This window comes from Lampetra fluviatilis, chromosome 23 (genome assembly GCF_964198595.1).
Source record: "Lampetra fluviatilis chromosome 23, kcLamFluv1.1, whole genome shotgun sequence".
Lineage (NCBI taxonomy): Eukaryota > Metazoa > Chordata > Hyperoartia > Petromyzontiformes > Petromyzontidae > Lampetra > Lampetra fluviatilis.
Genome location: NC_136297.1, coordinates 9,378,748 through 9,397,270, shown reverse-complemented (window position 1 = coordinate 9,397,270; position 18,523 = coordinate 9,378,748). Strand labels below are relative to the sequence as shown.

The 18,523-nt window shown below is 48.3% G+C and overlaps 1 protein-coding gene across 1 annotated transcript in view; it reads left to right on the top strand.

Moving 5' to 3' along the window:
* LOC144940739 (BAI1-associated protein 3-like) overlaps positions 1–18,523 on the top strand; it is an 88,298-nt gene that overhangs the window by 39,509 nt on the left and 30,266 nt on the right. The window contains 10 exon segments of the mRNA XM_078867113.1: positions 357–434; positions 3,966–4,068; positions 4,381–4,488; positions 5,020–5,109; positions 9,383–9,486; positions 11,937–12,054; positions 13,478–13,602; positions 15,305–15,395; positions 15,925–15,981; positions 17,861–17,958. Coding sequence (XP_078723239.1) covers positions 357–434; positions 3,966–4,068; positions 4,381–4,488; positions 5,020–5,109; positions 9,383–9,486; positions 11,937–12,054; positions 13,478–13,602; positions 15,305–15,395; positions 15,925–15,981; positions 17,861–17,958 — 972 coding nt within the window.

The window sequence follows — 18,523 nt, the reverse complement described above, 5'->3', positions numbered from 1 at the left end:
TGTTTGTTTGTTGTAGTACAGAGTTAGACTGATGGCCTTAATCTAAGTTGTCTTGTGGTTGTTGTTGTTTGACTTGCATCCCACTGGGATTTTTGCACACAGTGTTGGTGTACGGTGCTTTTTCTGCAATATTTTGCCGCCTTTTCTTGGATTTTCTGTTTGCACAAAGTCACTTTAAGATGTTTTCTTGTTCATGTTTTTGTTTTTTTGTTTGTTGCGGTTGCACCCGATTCAAGAGCCGAATGGCTCAATGGGCTATACCTAATAAATGAAACTTGAGTGCACCCCCCACCCCCGGATTGAGTTGGCGGCGTTGGCTCGAGGTTGTTTCACCGCGTGTGCCCAAACCCGGACAGGGACCACGACGATGACGTCTCGGTGGTGGAGGCGTGCAGCAAGCTGAACGAGGTGCACAGCCTCAAGGGGATGGGCAGGTGAGACGCACGCCGGCGCACACGCGCCAGCGACACACGCGCCTGCGCAACCCGTGTACATAAACAGCGCGTACGTTCCCTTTCGCCCAACCATACTCTATAGTTTTATATTCTTAGGTTTTTTCGGTAAAGTCACGAAGGTAAAAAATTAAAATTAATAAAAGTAAAATAAAAATCAAATAAAAATCACGACGTTTCGGAGGCAACACAAGCTTCCCTCTTCAGGTGGAACCGTCACAGCACGATAGCTGTATCAAGTGAGAGAAATTCCAATAAAACAGTCCTTGTATATATACTGGTTGAGGGTGGAGCCAAGGTAGGCCCTGAATATTATTTTTGTGAGGTTCGGTGCGGCTGAAGCACGCTGTTAGGAATACCTACGTGACTTTACCGAAAAAACCTAAGAATATGAATCCTTGCAGTCACGAAAGCTTCAAATCTAGAATTTATAGTTTTACTCGGCCTTTAGGGAGCAGCGGCGCAGCGGTTAGCGCACGCTGTGCCATGAACCGGGCGACCTGAGTTCGAGGGGAAACAATGTGGAGCCAACTACAATCATGACGGGCTTGCTTTGTGACTTCAAATCCGCGCTTACAAAATCGCCAAGGCGCCTTTCCGTTTCAGATGAGTGTATTTTTTGGCATTCTCCGCGGTTGTAATCTCCGGTAGAATATGGGGACTGGGGAACACAGTGGTCAGCTGTTCTGCCTGTTTCTTGACCTGCAAACTCCGGTGATGCCCTCGCTCAGCGAGACATCTTGTACTCTTCAAACGCAGCGAACAGCAGGAGCTGCGGATCACTTGGCACATTGCCGGTTTCTTCTGCCCAAGCTACAGATTAATAATGGGACGTCAATATTTCCAATTCGTCGAAATTAGCGTTTCCATCTTCCTTGACTGGCAAACCACCATGTAGTAGAATCTGATATTTAGTCGAAAGATCCCTTGTTTTTTTTGTATATCGGTATTTTGATATTTTTCTGACGCGTCTGTGCCTTCTGGCTGCTTGATCTTATTAGGCCTCTGAAGGGAGCAAGTGGTGCAGCGGTTAGCACACAAACCTGGTGACGTCAGTTTGATTTCCAGTCACGGCTAACATCGGTGGCTCTCCTGCCCCCCCCCCCCCCCCCCCTGACTTGCACCAACCTCACTGACCAGATGGATTCAATATGGTCAAAAAACGTCCCACTACCGCTGCCGAATGAGTCCCGCATTCAGCATTGGATTGACAAAGGGCGGTAAATTGTTATTTATATATTACATGTACCACCTATTCCAATAAGTCTGACCAGCCGTGGAAGAGTCGGCCAAAACACATGCTTGAGAGGGGCTCCCTGTTATAGCTGCCTCGACTGGCGTCGCTTACAACCAGCTGTGGCACAAGCCAGAAATTGCAGGGGCTGCACCTTTACCTTGGTTTGTTGTTGTTGTTGCACAACAAGCGGCGTCCTTGCCATCTTATAAAACCAAGCTCTCTCTGCTCTATTGACATTTTCGTTTTCGATGATTTCAGCGGCAAATTTACGCCCGGGCAGACTTGTTACGCGGGGTATACCGCGCAGCTCAAAACAGTGGCGCTAATGAAACCCCATTGATTGCAGCACCTCCGCCTAATGAAGGGGGGTTTGGCGTGAAATCGGCTGAGCACACGGCCGCCCCACGCGCCCACCGCCGCTGTTCCGCTTGCGAATCGCGGTGTTTTTTGTTTGGGCATTAAGGTCGTCGCGCGTCGCACCGGGCCATCGGCTCTCCCACCAGCATTGCCCTTTGCTTTGATTGTGAATAACCCAACCAATAAAATAGAGATCGATTGTAATGTATATGAATACATTAACCCCCGCTCCCCCATCTGGTCTTCGCGCGTGATTGGCTCACAAGTCATGACGATCATATCTGTCCCTCTATTTAATATCGAAAACAGGAGGATGATTTCTTCACAACTCTGGCTGTCGCCTGATGAGGCTGGTTGTAATTACTGGCGAAACGTCGGACTCGAATTGTAAATGTTATGGGTTTACACCACAGCACACCGGTGCGTGTTGGACTAGTAACGAATTGGCACGTTCTGTTGACGTGACAAACCTTACTAAATGGCTGTGTCGGGTGGTGGCGGGTTTAACGACACATTTATATATTTACGCGACCAAACCCAAAGGAAACCTCTATCATGGATAACATTTCACTTTTATTTTCCGCTCGGCGACAGCCGTACGAGAGTGCTTGTTTTGATTCCACGGCGCATCATAGGCTTGCGGCCGGGCGGGCGCATTTCTCAGGGTCCTGCCGCTATTGTCGCTGCCAGACCGGACAGGAAGGGGCGAGATCGGGCGTCTCTCTCCCCACGTGCCGCCGTTTTGCTGTTCTTTGGGGAGCGTTCACGCAGCGCAAACACGGCTGCGGCGAGCGGCATCGGAATTACGTGACCCCAAGTGGCATCTCTCCGTTGCTCCTCGCTTCACCGATCCCGGGGAGGGAAAACTTATCTGTTTTCGCTCGATCTGTTATCAACGTTTTTATATTTTTTTTAGAAAGCTGGATTGCGTCCCGTCCGTGCGGTATCCTGGAGCCCAAACTTTACTGCATGTGCCGAGTTAATCTTGGCCGTCACATATTTTTCCATCCCCAATCCCGCGCCAATAAAACGGTGGAAAGGAGCCGAACGTGCCTCCGTACGGGATCGGTTTTTACACCCCACTCCGCCGCTATTGCTCGCCAACGCCCAGATGTGGAGCTTCTGATGAGCAGCCCTCTTCACTTTCGCGCGACGCGACCTTGCTATGTAGCGTGGAGTGGGCGGTTTTATGACTCCGCCATTACGCCCGCGTAAATATTTCAAGTGGCCCCACCTGCCTGTTGTGACCACAGATGACCCAGTGTGCACCTTATGTACGATGAACACTCAAGCGCCGACCACTTGGTGGTACCAGCTAGTTGTGTCGTAAGGGGTTGAAACTCACATTTGTCATATTGGATTTTAAGATATTTATGGAACGTTTCAGATTTTTTTTTAGATATCAGGATATTTTTTTTTATTACGGACTAAGCTGTCGTGTTTTCATGCTCACAAAAGTAACATCACACGATGCTACGGGACACCACTGTTCGGTGAAAAGGCAGAGACGTGACGCAGTATGTGATGTAATTACCCGTGACGTCATACGGTCGGATTAAAAAAAAAATTTCTCGGATGTAAAAATATACAAATGAGTGCTGCCAGTCTCAACCCACCGATAGATGAAGCCCTCGCCACTCCATATTGGTCATGAGGTTTTTCTTTTGTATCCATACTTCACCATGCTGTTCAGTGCAGGATGATGAAGGAGGGAGGGGAGTTTGGTAAGGCCGGCCACTTGTTTGCTGTGGCTAACAAAGGCTCATAGTGTCCCACTGCACCCACTGCTCCACCCCTGCCGTCTAACAATACAGGGATGCTCTTTGCGCACGTTGTCTGGCTGCGAGTGTTTTCCGCTGCAACATATCTCACCCGCCGGCCCCCACCGTCCCTGCGCACTGTCTCTTGCTCCCGTTCAGCTATTTCAAACAGATCGTCAAGTCCGCCCGCACGACCAACGCGTCCGGCTCGGCGGAGGAGCACGTCGACGACTTCCTGGGATGCCTCGACATCCCACTGAATGTGAGCCCCCACCGAGTCGGCTCCCATCGCTCACGACGAGACCGCCACCGTGACCTTCCCCGCCTCCCCAAGTAACAACCCGCGCTTGATTTCAACGCGCGGACGGCTCGGCACGCTGTTCCGGGAACGATCTCGGCACGCCACGTACATCTCGCCTTAACGTGTCCCAAGCCTGCTGTTCTCTCTAAAGCTCCCTCTGGGTGGTGCGGGCACGGGCGAGAAATTGCACGGCTGCACCTTGCACAACTTTAGCGTTTTACCGCACTGTGCGCGCTCGCTCTCTGATCGCTGGCCCTTTTGCTGCCGTGCCAGGATCTGCCGTCCACGGGGGTGGACAAGTGGTGTAAGCTGGAGCCCAGGACCAGCTCGTCCAAGGTGCAGGGCTGGTGCCACCTTCTGCTCAACCTTACCTCGTCGCAGGCAAGACATCCTGCCGAGCCACCCGCATGCCCGTCGGCAGGCGGGCTGCAGAGCAGCGCGTGACGCGGATGTCGCCGCGTGTGCGCGCGGGCTCGCTGCGAGCGATGGGACGCGAGGCGGCTTGGGTTGACGGTGGGCGGAGAGAGCTGGAGCCGGAGGGGATAGGACGTAGCGCGGCTCGGCTTTAACACAAACGACGTGGTTTTCAATTCTCAAATAAGTGGCAATGTTTATACGTTTTTAAGATAAAAAATGGGCTATAAGTATTAATGTTGAAAGAAAAACGTGTAAATACTAATGCAAACTTGTCACTGTGAAAATTAATTCCATGAGCTCCGACACCCCGTGTCAACAGGGATTTTTTAATTGGGGGGTCCTCTCCCAGCCCGACCGTGCTCACACGTCCCTGCGTTGCTGCGTCTGCATGCTGTCAAGTGTGCCGCCTGCGTGTGTGTGTGCGTGTGTGTGTGCGTGCGCGTGAATCTGCGCGCTTGTGCGCGCGTGTGCGTGCGTGTGCCTGCTCACTTGTAGAGGGACACACTGCTCAGCAAAAAGGTCTCTAACGTGACGGTGTACGAGATGCTGATGGAACACTTCATCGCGTACCAGCACAACATGCAGGCACGTGCACAGTCATCCGCACTGCACGCACCACACAAACCACACGCACCGCACGAACCACACAAACTGCAGACACTGCACACACAAACCACACGCACCACACAAACCACACAAACTGCACGCACCGCATGCACCACACGCACAAACCACACACACCGCACAAACCACACGCACCGCACAAACTGCAGACACCGCATGCACCGCACAACAGCCTGTCTGCATGTTGTTTTTCTTTCAGTGATGAATTCCTAAAAAAAAAAAAACACATTGTTCGACACAATTAACTATTCTTATCACCATCGAATATTGAAACATATGTCGTCGCAATGTGAACTGCCATCTCCCCATGTTTCCCTGATTAAAAAACCTGACTGATTATCGCCAGTTAATTACTCCTAACCGCAATAAAAACATCACAGGCTAGATAAAACACTCGTCCGTCGTGCTGTAGCAACTCCACGTGGCTTGTCTTCCAAACGTCCGGTCAGTCTCTGTTCACAATTATGTAAATTATTGATTGACCACCTTTTGTGCAGGTGAGGTGGTCCCAATTTTTTTTTTCTTCCAGGTTTGCCGCTTTCAAAGATCTTTTCTCAACTGCCTCATTAGCGGACGCAGACAAATGGCGGGATGGAGCTTTGCTCTGACCTCAAATAATGGAATGTCAAGCTCGTTAGCCCTTTGGCAAGCGGCCTCAATTCCTGAAATACTGTAAATTGGCCACCGAGGCCTAGTGCAGGACAAAGAAACATATTAAATAATCTCTTTCAAACACATTAATTAGCTTTTTTTTGCATTTGATATTCTGCCTTTTTTCCTCACCGAGGCCTTGAACGACAAATATGATATAATTAATATTGTAAAAAATATGACATTAATATTACCGTGGAATGAAATCATCTTCAATGCAGCCTCTAATTTCCCATTCAGCAAGCTTTTGTGATAATTGCTTATAGCAATAAGATGAGTAATCAATATATTAAAAGCCACGTGTGGCAGGGTAGCATAGTCATCAGGAAAGTTCCTTCTGGAATAAGTAGCTCATTTGCAAGTCTCTGGGAATTCAACCCCAGGTCCTCATATTAAATGCACAGTGCATTGCCAGCGTGTGTGAAGCATCTGCTTGAGAGGGGCGTCAGGGACTGCTCTGGTGTCTTTCTCAACAGTTGGTCATCATGTGAACGTTATAATACAAATGTGGAGCCCTTTGTCAATCCACTGTTGAATGAAGGCCTTCCCGTGCCGGCTCGATCGTGGGGGCCGTTTGGCCATGCTGCCCAACGTTTGTTCGTGCTACCTCCGATTAGCACAGTTGCCTATGTACGGTGCGAAAGAAGTTCAGCATATGCGGGTTGGTGACGGGAAGGTGACGGGTGGGTGGGGGGTGGGTGGTTGCAGGACTGTTTCAGATATCGCTCGTCATTGATGTTAGCCCGTGACCAGGTCGCAGGTTCAGAGTGCAGTGCACCGACCGCTGCGCCACCGCTCACTTCTGTGTACACGTCGATGAGTGTCAGCGGCGTAGCCCGGGCGGCAGGAGCCCTGGTGTGTGGAATTAAATGGGGGGCTCCTGTCCAATGTTCTCCCAATTTTCAGCCCAGTACCTGGGGCCATCCCTCGTTTCTTTTGCAATGCAGACAGTGGGTGGGAGGTGGGCTCTCAACTCATTAAATAAAGGACACCCGATGAAATGAACAAGATAAACGAAATATCACTTTTAAAATATACAATCATGGTGTAAACGCGTACAGAGACGTGTTAATTTAAACTCTAAAACATGTCGGGTTTCATTAATTTGTTTTAATTGTTAATTATTTGTGTCACTGGGAAATGAGGGATTTGAAATTAGCCAAGGTACAGCGTCAGAAAATGGCATTTAAAATAATTTAGCAATTTTGGCGGAGGAGCGGCGGAGGAGCGGTGGAGCAGCGGTTAGCGCCGGTGCGCCATGAGTCTCGGCGACCTGGCTTCGATTCCCAACCATAGCAAACGTCGGCTTTGAGTGATGTTTCAAACGATCCTGGTACTCCCACCTTTGGCTAACCCCGTACTGACCGGCTTGGCGGTGTTAATGGACGTGTCATTTGAAACACACCGCATGTTCCTCCCCCACCCACGAGATAAGTGCACGCAGAAGCAGCACCGCCGTGTACCGTTTGTTCAGCGAAATAAACCGGATTTTTCTCGCACTTATGAATTGCGATAAAAAAAGCTGTGAAAAATCCGTGTTTACTTGCAAATTAATGCTGCACGGTATCAAAATGATAAAGTGTCCCTACTCGGATATGCATGTAAATATTTGCTCAGATGGCCGGGAAACAGATTGGAATATGAAAATGAATTAACGACTAACGTTTGGGATGTATATGCTTGGTTATTTCGGTAAAGTCACGGAAATAGAAAACATAAAACCCTTAAAAGCAGCTACATTTGGAGGCTTGCCCCTCTTTTCACTCCGCCTGATGAAGACCGCTTGTGTTGCGATCGAAAGGTCATGGGTTTTTTAATATTTTTTTTATTTTTTATCATTATTTTTTTTTCTATTTACGTGACTTACCGAAATAACTAAGAATATGAATTCCTGCAGTCACGAAAGTTTTAGGTCAAAGTTTTTGATGTAGTTAAACGAAAATGTGTTTTTTTAAAAATGCTACTGCACGCTGCATTGAGAGTGGTGCGTTAAGCATCATAACCACAAAAAACACTCAATCCCTTCATCAATAATAACACTGTGTGGCCTTTAAAGGGGAAAAAAATACATAATCGGCTTTAAACGTTGCCTGTTATGTAAATGTGTTCCTTTGGGGGCACTCTTATTGTGTTGAGTTTTTTATTGTTGCTATAACATTTCACTGAAACTGGAACGTACTTTGCGATGTATATCAATTGCTGGCATTTAAAAACAAAATTAACATCAAATGAACAATTAAATAATGAAAGTGCAAAAATAAGGGCCCATTTCTTTATTGAGCGGGTTTGTGTTTTGGGTCGAGCCGGGCGGCAGCTTGGTTAGCGCGGCCATGGTCGTCATCGACGATGTGCAGCGTCATCGTCCGTCTTGCACCACCACCACCACCACCACCACAGCGACGATAAATAAATACATTTCGATTTAAAGCTTTCGTGACTGCAGGGATTCATCTTCTTGGTTCTTTCGGTAAAGTCACGTAGAAGGGAAATAATAAAATTATAAAAATAACACGTAATAAAATACAATTCTCACAACGTTTCGGCCACAACGCAAGCAGCCGTCCTCAGGTGAAGAACGGAAGTGCGAGCAATGATGATGATGATGATAAATACAATGATGAGAACGATGATGATAATGATGGTGGTGGTGGTGGTGCTGGTGGCAATGGCACTCACGTGAGGACGGCAGCTTGCGTTGTGGCCGAAACGTCGTGAGAATTGTATTTTATTATGTTTTATTTTTATCATTTTATTATTTCCCTTCTACGTGACTTTACCGAAAGAACCAAGAAGATAAAGAAATAAAGAAATCAAAACTGCTGCCCATACGTAGCTGAAATTGCTGCACACAGGGTGCCCGTGCAAAATAATCCGGCACGTTCCATCGTACGGAAGAGAAGCCGTATATGTTAAACGAAGTTAATGCATTTCAGCCGTTCTCAATCCACCCAATCGATGAAGGCCTCCCATGCCACGTCAGTTATGGGGTTTTTTTTTTCTTTGCCCCACTTCACCGTTGCTGGTCAGTGCGATGCTCGTTGACCGAGGGAGGAGGGAGGCCAGGACCGGTTCTGATATCACTCGCCACTGATGTTGGCCGTGGCCGAGAATCAAACTCTCGGTCGCTGGGTTTACAGTTGCAAAGGCGCTAACCACCGTACCACCGCTCCATGTAATAGCATTTTTTTTTTTTAAGAGGACAGAGAGCTGTCAATCTAAGAGAAGAGGATAGAAGGACTCGATCCTGGATTTGAGCAGCACAGATGGCTTTGGGTGGCTGCGCAGAGGGAATTACTAAATTACAAGGGCAGCCGAGAAGATGGAGTGACCTTCCACTGAGTGTCAATTCATTGGGGGCTTCAACAGAATACTTCTATTGCTGAAGCAGAGAGCGCGTGAACAGAGAGAAGAGTAAAATTAGAGGGCAGTCGGGGGTGGTGGGGGGGGGTAGATGTGGTAGGTGGTTTCACTTGTAAGATGCAATCAATGCAAGTCTTGTTTTGGGTGAACACCTGCTGAGCACGAGCTCCAAGCACGCAGGGAGTGGAGCCAGCTCGATGTGACGTTGAACTCCCGACCCCAGGGCGGGCTGAGCACGTGGGATGGTGAGCTGTCCAAGTGCGCCAAGACGGTCCTGCACCAGCATGCCGTGCAGACGGACATACCTCCTGCCCAGCAGGCAATACTGTGAGTGCCATTGCCACCAGCACCACCACCACCACCATCATCATCATCGACATCGTTCTCATCGTTGTTTTTATCATCATCATCATCATTGCTCGCACTTCCGATTAGCACATTGTTTTATCATAGTTATCACCACCATCGTCATTACCATTATTTTCATCATTGTCTTCATCATTACCGTCATTACCAATATGTCCAACATGTTTTGATCCAAAACACAGGCCTCATATATTGTTAGATATAATCTGTGTGTGGAGCTTTGAGTGGCACCACGCAGTATACAGTAGCAATGGATTCTAGAATCCATCCGTGTGGAGCTCTGAGTCGGGGTGATGGTTTTGACTCGGGTCACATGCACGTGCTTACGGACACATTTGTGCATCCCCTGCGGTCAACCTGTGCCGAAATGGCATCCGATTTGCAATTAATTACGGGAGCAATTGAAGCGTCAATGATTTTAGAAGACGTTTTAATTACTGTGCCCGTGTTGCAAGGCGGGTCTCGCTCAATTAGCGCGGTTGGCTACGTACGGTGCGAAAGAAGTTCAGCATACATACATACGTAACTACTAACTATGGGGGAGCGGTGGCGCAGTGGTTAGCGCGCTGCGCTACGAACCGAGTTACATTCCCGCTCGCAACCAATAAGAGTGACGAATATCTGCACCTGTCCTGGGCCTCCCGTAGGTCGACTCAGACAACCACAGCAGGAGAACTGCTGCTCTGCTACTGTGGTTGTCTCACCTGATGACGGTTGCTTGTGTTGCGATCGAAACGTCGTGATCTATTAATTTTCTACCTCCGTGACTTTATCGAAATAACCAAAGAGTATGAAAGTATCGTTTTCATTATTACCATATTATCTGGATTATAAGATACGCCTTTTTTTTCTCCCTGTATTTTAAAGCAAAAGTTGGTGGGGGGGGGGGGGGGGGCAGGGGTTGGTGTGTCTCGAAATCGGGAGACTGCACTGTTTTGCAGAAGACGTGTTTTAATCTGGAATCTAGTTGTTGAAAATCACCTTCGTGAAGAATGTTCCGGATAGCAACGCGGTAACACGACCACCCAGGTGACGGTAGATACCGCCTCCAGCCGACCGGAATCACCTCCGATTAGCACGGTTGGCTACGTACGGTGCGAAAGAGGTTCAGCGTACGTGCGTACATCTCTTGCCGTCTTAAAAGCGGCGCTTTCATAATCACCTTCTGGTAGTAAGCTCCACCACAGCAGTACCATATTTTTCTCGCGATTATAGACCACGCTTTATTGTTGTTGTAAGCGTTTAATGTTATCTTTCAAGAACCCACAATGCAGTGGGGAGTATCAAAAGGGTTAGGGTGGCAACAACACGCAGCATATAACAGGCCAGGCGTAATGCACCATCACTCAACATTGTGGATTGAACGAGGGCATCTGGGCTCGCCGCCCTACCGATTTAGGGGGTAACGATCGGAGGAGGGAAGAGGAGAGAAGCGATAGAACACGCTTAAAATAAAATAATACACAACTGTACCCCAAAGTCTGGGATGCGTCTTTCTTCCCAGCGTGTTTTTCAATCTGGACAATTCGGTGCGTTTTTAACCGGTTTTGTTGATAATGCAGTATAACAGTTGAAAAAGCAATCGCCTGTTTTCTCTGTGGCACAATCTCGGATAACGTCACGGTGGAGAGAAGCCACTGATGTAATTTACCGAGGATTAATTAAGGCTCTTGCAAAATGCGCGCGCCAGGGTTTTTTTTAAATGCACAACGGTTGTTGTGTTTTGAGAAGCGCACATTTATCATTTCTTGCCAGTAATTGGCAAGAAATGTAATTTACACCCGGGGCACATTCGTCCGCGTTAACATCCACCGAGTAACCACTTTGCGCGACAACATCCGAATGCTGGTTTTCTTTCTTCTTCTTTTTACAATTCGCATTTAAGTTAAGAATGATGCAAAAACGAAAATTTGCGGCATTAGTTATTTGCTAATTGCTTTCATGAGGAAAACACAGAAACCACTGCGAGCTGAAAGCGTCTGATTTTGCCGCGTCTACCCTGGAGCAGTCGTTTGAGAAATCACGCTGCGTTGAGCAGGCCATCGCAAGGCCACGTCTCTTACAGCTTAGTTTACCTACGTCTTCCATTAGCCCACGTATTTTTTTTCTTGTGTCTGGGCCACTTCAAATCAACCCCCCCCCCACCGCCACCACGATTACCCCCGTTAACCGATAGTTGACTGCATTGGATGAGATGCTCCCAACATTTGTACTACGCTGCCTTCCCCAACCTGCGTGTGTAGTATGGCGCCCTTTGCCCGCGTGGGTTTTCTCCGGGTGCTCGGGTTTCCGCCCACAAGTATAGGCACCCGTTGATTGGCTGAAAACATCGTGACACGTAGAGGTCTGTAGAGCTTGGCCCATTGTCGGTAGCGGGTGTAGTGCCCGCTTAAAAGCGCTTCCTGTTGCAGGCACTGGCAGGCCTACAGCAAGTACCACCAGGCGAATGCCATCAGCTACACGTGCCTGCACAACGCCCTGCTGCAGGTGGAGCAGAGCTTCCAGGACGCGTCCGTGGCTCACGAGCAGGTGAGCGCCCCACCGTCCCCTCCGTACGAGGCGCCTCGTGGCCCCAGCAGCGGTGGCGGAGATGGCGGAACGAAATCACCTGGAAGGGGGGTGGGAAGGGGGGGGAATAGGCGTGAGGAGTAAGGGTGGCCACCTGGCCTGGTTTTCCCAGGATCGTCCTTTTGTTGCAGTGGAGGTCCTGGAAAACCGGTAAGTCTTCCTGGGAACATTAATAGTGCCGATTTTTGTCAGTTTCCTAATTGTGTAAAGTAGTGCGGTTGATTGATGATCCAGCCGTCATTGATTCACTACGGTCACTCAGTTACCGGTGGTCAGTTCTCCTTATCGCTCTTCTATTGCTACTACCACGGTTACCGTTTCTCTAAACATCACTCATTGATTCCTGCAGCTGCGTTCAGAACTCGGTCTACCAGATTAACTGTTTCATGTCATCTACATTGTGTTGAGCCACCGAAATGCAGGTCACAACAACACACTCACCCACTCACTCAGTCACCCACTCAGCCACTCACTCAATCACCCACTCACCCACTCACTCACCCACTCACTCAGTCACCCACTCAGCCACTCACTCAATCACCCACTCACCCACCCACTCACTCAGTCACCCACTCAGCCACACACTCAATCACCCACTCACCCATTTACTCACCCACTCACTCAGCCACACACTCAATCACCCACTCACCCACCCACTCACCCACCCACTAACCCATTTACTCACCCACTCACTCAGCCACACACTCAAATCACCCACTCACCCACCCACTCACCCATTTACTCACCACATTACACGTCATGACATTTCCTCCCATCGTCTCTTTTTCCCGAGTTCTTAAAATAACTGTGCTCAATTCAACAAATGTGTTAAATTCTAATCTAATACAACTTTAACAGTGCTATCTTGATTTGAAGCTTTCGTGTCTGCAGGAACCCATCCTCTTTGGTTCTTTCGGTAAAGTCACGTAGGTAGAAAATAAAATAAATCACGACGTTTCGATCGCAACACAATCCAAAAATAACCAGGTGGTCAGCAACAAACAGCACTGTTAAATAAAATAAATCAAGACGTTTCGATCGCAACACAAGCGGTCATCCTCAGACAGAAAAAATGTAATCCAGCAGTGGAACTGCTGGATTGCGATCGAAACTTCGTGATTTATTTTATTTAACAGTGCTGTTTGTTGCTGCCCACCTGGTTATTTTTAGGCATTTTTGCACTGTGCTGAACAATCGTAAACAAAACAAAAAAACACCACTGCAGTTTATACCACCGTCCAGTATTTGCGAGATCTTCATCTTCCTGCGACATCTCCCAAATTTTCCTTCAACCTCGGTGGTGGTGGCAGCCCCAGCGGGCAGACCGCCCGTCCCCAGGGGCTGCGCGTGTACAATGGCCGGTGTACGTCGGCGTGTGTTGCAGCAGCAGAGCTTGGCCGAAAGCTTCAACGGCTTCCTTGAGTTCTGCCTGGGTTTGCTGCGAAAGATCCGCGACGTGTTCCCGCCAACAAACCCCGAGGCCACGTCCCGCCTGGAGGCGCTTCTGGGGTAAGGTTCCGACTGCGTTGAGCGCGCAAGGTGATCCGGGTGCGGACTTCCCCGATGATGCTGGATGCAATTACCAGCGAAACGTCGTACTACTCAAAAATGTGTAAATGTTGTGGTTTCACGCTTCAACACACCGGTGGGCTAAAGCAGTGAACTATTTGTCTTTTGTCAACGTGACACTTTTTTACTGATTGGCCGTGTCGGGTGGTGGAGGGTTACGACACATTTATAAATAACGCGATCTAAACCCAAAAACGTTGATTATGAATAATATTGGTCGCAAAAGCCTACGTGTTAAACTTCCACGGGGGGTTAGGCCGCGTGTGGAGCATTTCTTGGTAGTCAAGCTTTCGGCGATGTGGCCCGGCGCCACGGTGGCGAGACGTGAACTACCTCGCCAGGTCGTAGGTTCAATCCCGATTCTGACGCCCCGCTGTATTTTTTGGAGTTTTCATGTCTCTCTCACTTGGTGGTCGCGTGGATTCTTCTCCGGGTCCTCCATTTTTTTCCCTCTACATTTAGAATTTGCATGGGTTCAGAGTATTTGATAAGCCACTTTATTGAGCTATCATTTGTGGCCAGGTCGCTTCTGCAAAAGAGCAATATCGCTCAGTGGGATTTACCTGGTAACTTTTTTTGGTTTTGTTTTGTCTCTTGGCCAAGTTGGCGGCAGTGGCTACACACATGGCCTGTGGTCACTTAAAATGTAACAAATGTCGACTACATTTGACGGTGATTTAATGCCACGTTAAATATAGCCAATTGAAGATGGTGAATTGCGCTTTAACGATTTTCAAATATGGACCCAAAAAATTAGATGGCGGTAAGAGGCAATGGCGAAAACTTGTGTAAAAGGTAATCAAATGTAAGTAAATTTGGCTGAAGGCAAAGGGAAATGCAGTACATATCTATATCATCATGAGCTCAAGCCTCCCCTAAGTCACGTGACTTCTGTGTGGCCACCCCCCACTCTGAATCCCTCCCCTTTCCCCGCCCAATGTGAAAACACACACTGCTCCCTCCCTATCCTAATCTTTATTCATATTTCCTGACCCTTTGGTCCTATTTTTAAATCCTTTATATTAAGTTCGCTTGCGCGCTTACGACCGTGCAAATCTTTCGGTCGTTTTTTAATCCACTTCCCGTGATCCAATCGAGCTGACATTTTCCACACAGACTCGTTGTGCGTGACAATTAATGTTCGTGAAAATGTTTTTCCAAAATTTTACACTTTTTAGGACAAAAATATAATGTTTAATTACCAATTGCTTAATGGTGCAATGCAATCATCTGACCCATAGGTGGCAGCCATCTCAAGCCAGAGGACGAGAGGACTCTAGCCGCCACGCATATAAAGGATTTATAGTGAAACACTTTGTTTGTACGGGTTATACTTGTTCAGTTTCTATTCCAACCCTTTCCTCGTATTTCCTATTCTTCTCTCCTCTCATCCCTTTCCTATTCCTATTCCTTTTTATATTTCCATTCATCATATCCTTGACTCTACTCCCCTTCCCCTGGTGTGCCCTGGGTAAAAGGCGTATATACAAAATGGCGCATGCATATACACTCACCCCAAATTGTTTACATTGGATATGCACAGTATGTATACTGTAAATATAGGAATGTTTAAGTAAACATCGCTGTTTTACGATGTCGGAGCTGATGGTTCTTCTGCAACGTTTTGTGCCTCCCTACGAAGGTGTTTGTCGGAGTTCTACGGCACGCAGGTGTTCAAGAAGGCATGTCCCTTCCACAACGACCTCTACCTGGAAATCAATAGCGTCATCAAGGTGAGGAGGGCCACTCGTAAGCACAGTGCCGCGTAGCGGGACCGGTGGCGCAGTGGTTAACGCACCTGCCCTGGGCAGCCGCTGGCCTGAATTCGATTAATCAGTGGCGAGTGGTATCTAAACTAGTCCTGGCCCTCCCCCCACCCCCCTCGCCCCTCCCCTCCCCGTCCCATCCACCACCAAATAACACCCCCCCCCCCATGGCGCGCACAGCAGGGGGGTGCCCTCATCCAGCAGTAGATTGACAACAAAGGGCTGTAAATGTCTTACGTTTTTGCCAAAAATTATTTTTAAAAATCAACACTAAAAGTTTTTTTTTTTTTACCAATAAAGAGCACTCAATTTTCAAATTTTTTTACATACATGTGAACGCATTTTTCGCTGACAGATATCCGTCGGCTTCCATATTCACAACTAAACTGTATAAGTAAAGACTTCTGAGGGCCAATGCATGTTAGAAATGTTTACAGAATCCATGGGTAGATGTGATTTTTTTTCATGCCTCGTTTGTTATCGTTTTGTGTTTTAGAAAGGGACGCAGGAGTGGTACGAGCAGATGAACTCGACGTTCAAGGCGGGCGGGAAGGTACCTGGATTTACCTGAATGTTTGACGCTTGAGTATTTGTCCGTGTGACCATACATCTCCGAGAGGAGTTTGAATTTAGCGGCACAACTGAGAAATAAACCGTGGCTTTTGAAAGCAGGCGCATGCGGAGCGCGCTCGGAATTTCATGGAGCGATGGAGAAAGCAACTTGGAAGTTCGTAATGGAATGTGTCAGGAATGTCCTGTGGATGTAATGTGATGCGTGGGGCGAGTGTGCAGAATGGGGGAGGGCAGATATGCCAGACGGACATTGCAGTGGTACCCAGAGGTCGAGAATTTACCAAAACACGTAGATCTTCGCCGCCAATATTGTGATCGTATTTTTTGGTTTGGTTAGGCCACGTAATGATATGGCTAAAATTATGAGAATAATTCTCGTGGGCTGTAACCATAGCAAGCTTGCTTGTCACACGCTTGCGCAAATTAACCATTTGTTAGGATGCTTCGGGTGGTTGAAGGTCTTAACGGCACGAATCTCGCCAGGTTGTTGTGCAACCTGAACCCTAAAGCACTCTTGTGAATCAGCTCATCAGAACGTAATACTGATTTTATTAAAAAATAAGAATAGCTTATACCTTACTCCCCTGAGTATACCTTGTCTGCCAATAAAAATAGATACCTTTTGCAAGAAATCAAGCCTGCATTAACCACACGTGTTTGCGGAAAAAACACGTAAATAAGCATGCTCTGATAATCGTTTATTCCATTGTCTATGAAACTGATTGGCCTACATCAGAGGCAGCCTTCTTTATGGCCTTGTCTCACCAGTGTCAGACCAGAGAACGCCAAAAGGCGAACAGCACAAAGCCAATGCACGTATCAGAGCATTTATAGCTCGGGTTGATTGTGCTGATTTTGTTAGCTCCGTCTCGCAGGCTCAGGGGTGTGTTCATCATGACAGCCGCTCATGCCCGGAGACAGCGGAGGCTTAAGCCATTCACATTGCTTCGTCTATATCCAGACAGGGCAGTTTGTTCAGACACAAAAGTAATTTTGCACTTAGAAGTTTTGAGGGGGAAAGAAGTGAAGCGATAGGCTGCCGGCATTTTTTTTTAAGCATGCCATTGTACGACTACTATTCACAACAACAGGGTTCGCCCACAAACCCTCAGCAGGATACACATCTTCTTGGTTCTTTCGGTAAAGTCACGTAGAAGGGAAATAATAAAATAATGAAAATAAACATCATAAAATACAATTCTCACGACGTTTCGGCCACAACGCAAGCAGCCGTCCTCTTATTATTTCCCTTCTACGTGACTTTACCGAAAGAACCAAGAAGATGAATCCCTGCAGTCACGAAAGCTTTAAATCTTAAGGCTACATATCGCCTGGATAGAATTGAGCTGAACGTTTGCATTTTTTGTAATCTTTACATTTTTTATTAACATTGCCTCATGTCAGAATTTTTGTTTGTTTAATAGGATAGTTCTTGCTGTGGGGGTTATGGTTATCACACCGGATTTGCAATCCAAAGGTCGCGGATTTCGATCTCGTGGTGCGGCGGTTGAAACGATGGTGAAGTTTCCCTGAATCCTCTCCCCGCCGCCTCTGTCCACCCAGCGGTGTACATGGGTAACACCACGATTAGTTGATCGGCAGGTCGCGTGTGGCGGGGGTCACGTGCGGGCACCCCCACCTCTACCAAGTCGTCGAGCTGACGTGGAGGAGTAGGCCAAACGACGGCAGCGGACGGCAAACGCTCGCCCGCGTCGCCGCTCCAGATAGTTTGTGGGCCTCACGTGGATTGGTGCTGTGGGGGCGGCATCAGCGATGAGTGTGAGTGTGCGTGCTTTTTTTGTTTGACTCTTCCAAATGTCTTGAGAGTCACCGTGGCCGCCCCCTTGTCCACCCGGCAGAGTGAAGAAGAGAAACTTCAGGGCCTGGTTAAAATAACGAACGCGGTGCTCTCCGACCTCTACAAAAACAGAGACCACTACAACAAGATGTTCGCCAGGTATTCCATGGGCCGCAACAACATCCATCACCACTCCCGTAATTTGTGAACGTGAAGCAGACCCTTGGCACCGGGGGAGTCAAGGCACTTGGCGTACGAACTGTTCGAGATACAAACGGAACAAAATGCGAGCGCGTGAATCACCATACCCTCACTGGCTCGCTTGCCGCCACTTACAGGCGCTACGCCTGCGGGCTCGCCTGTACGTGCATCAGAGGTCGCAACCGGGTACCCGATACCCGTACCCTACCCGATACCCGTACCCTACCCGTACCCGGCTGGGTACGGGTACCCGTTTGCGACCCTGGTGCGGCCAGGTATGGGTACGGGTAAGCCGTGAGTCACTGGTGAGTCACCGTTTGTCACTCATTTCCCAACGTCTTGTCTCTTCTCACAATTCAAGTTCCTAGAATCAACCCACCGGCGCTTGCAACGTGGCTTCATCCCAGAGGTCGCAATCGGGTACCCGTACCCGTACCCTCCCCGATATCCGGCCGGGTACGGGTAACCGGGTATCGGGTAGGGTACAGGTACGGGTACCCATTTGCGACCCTGGTGCGGCCGG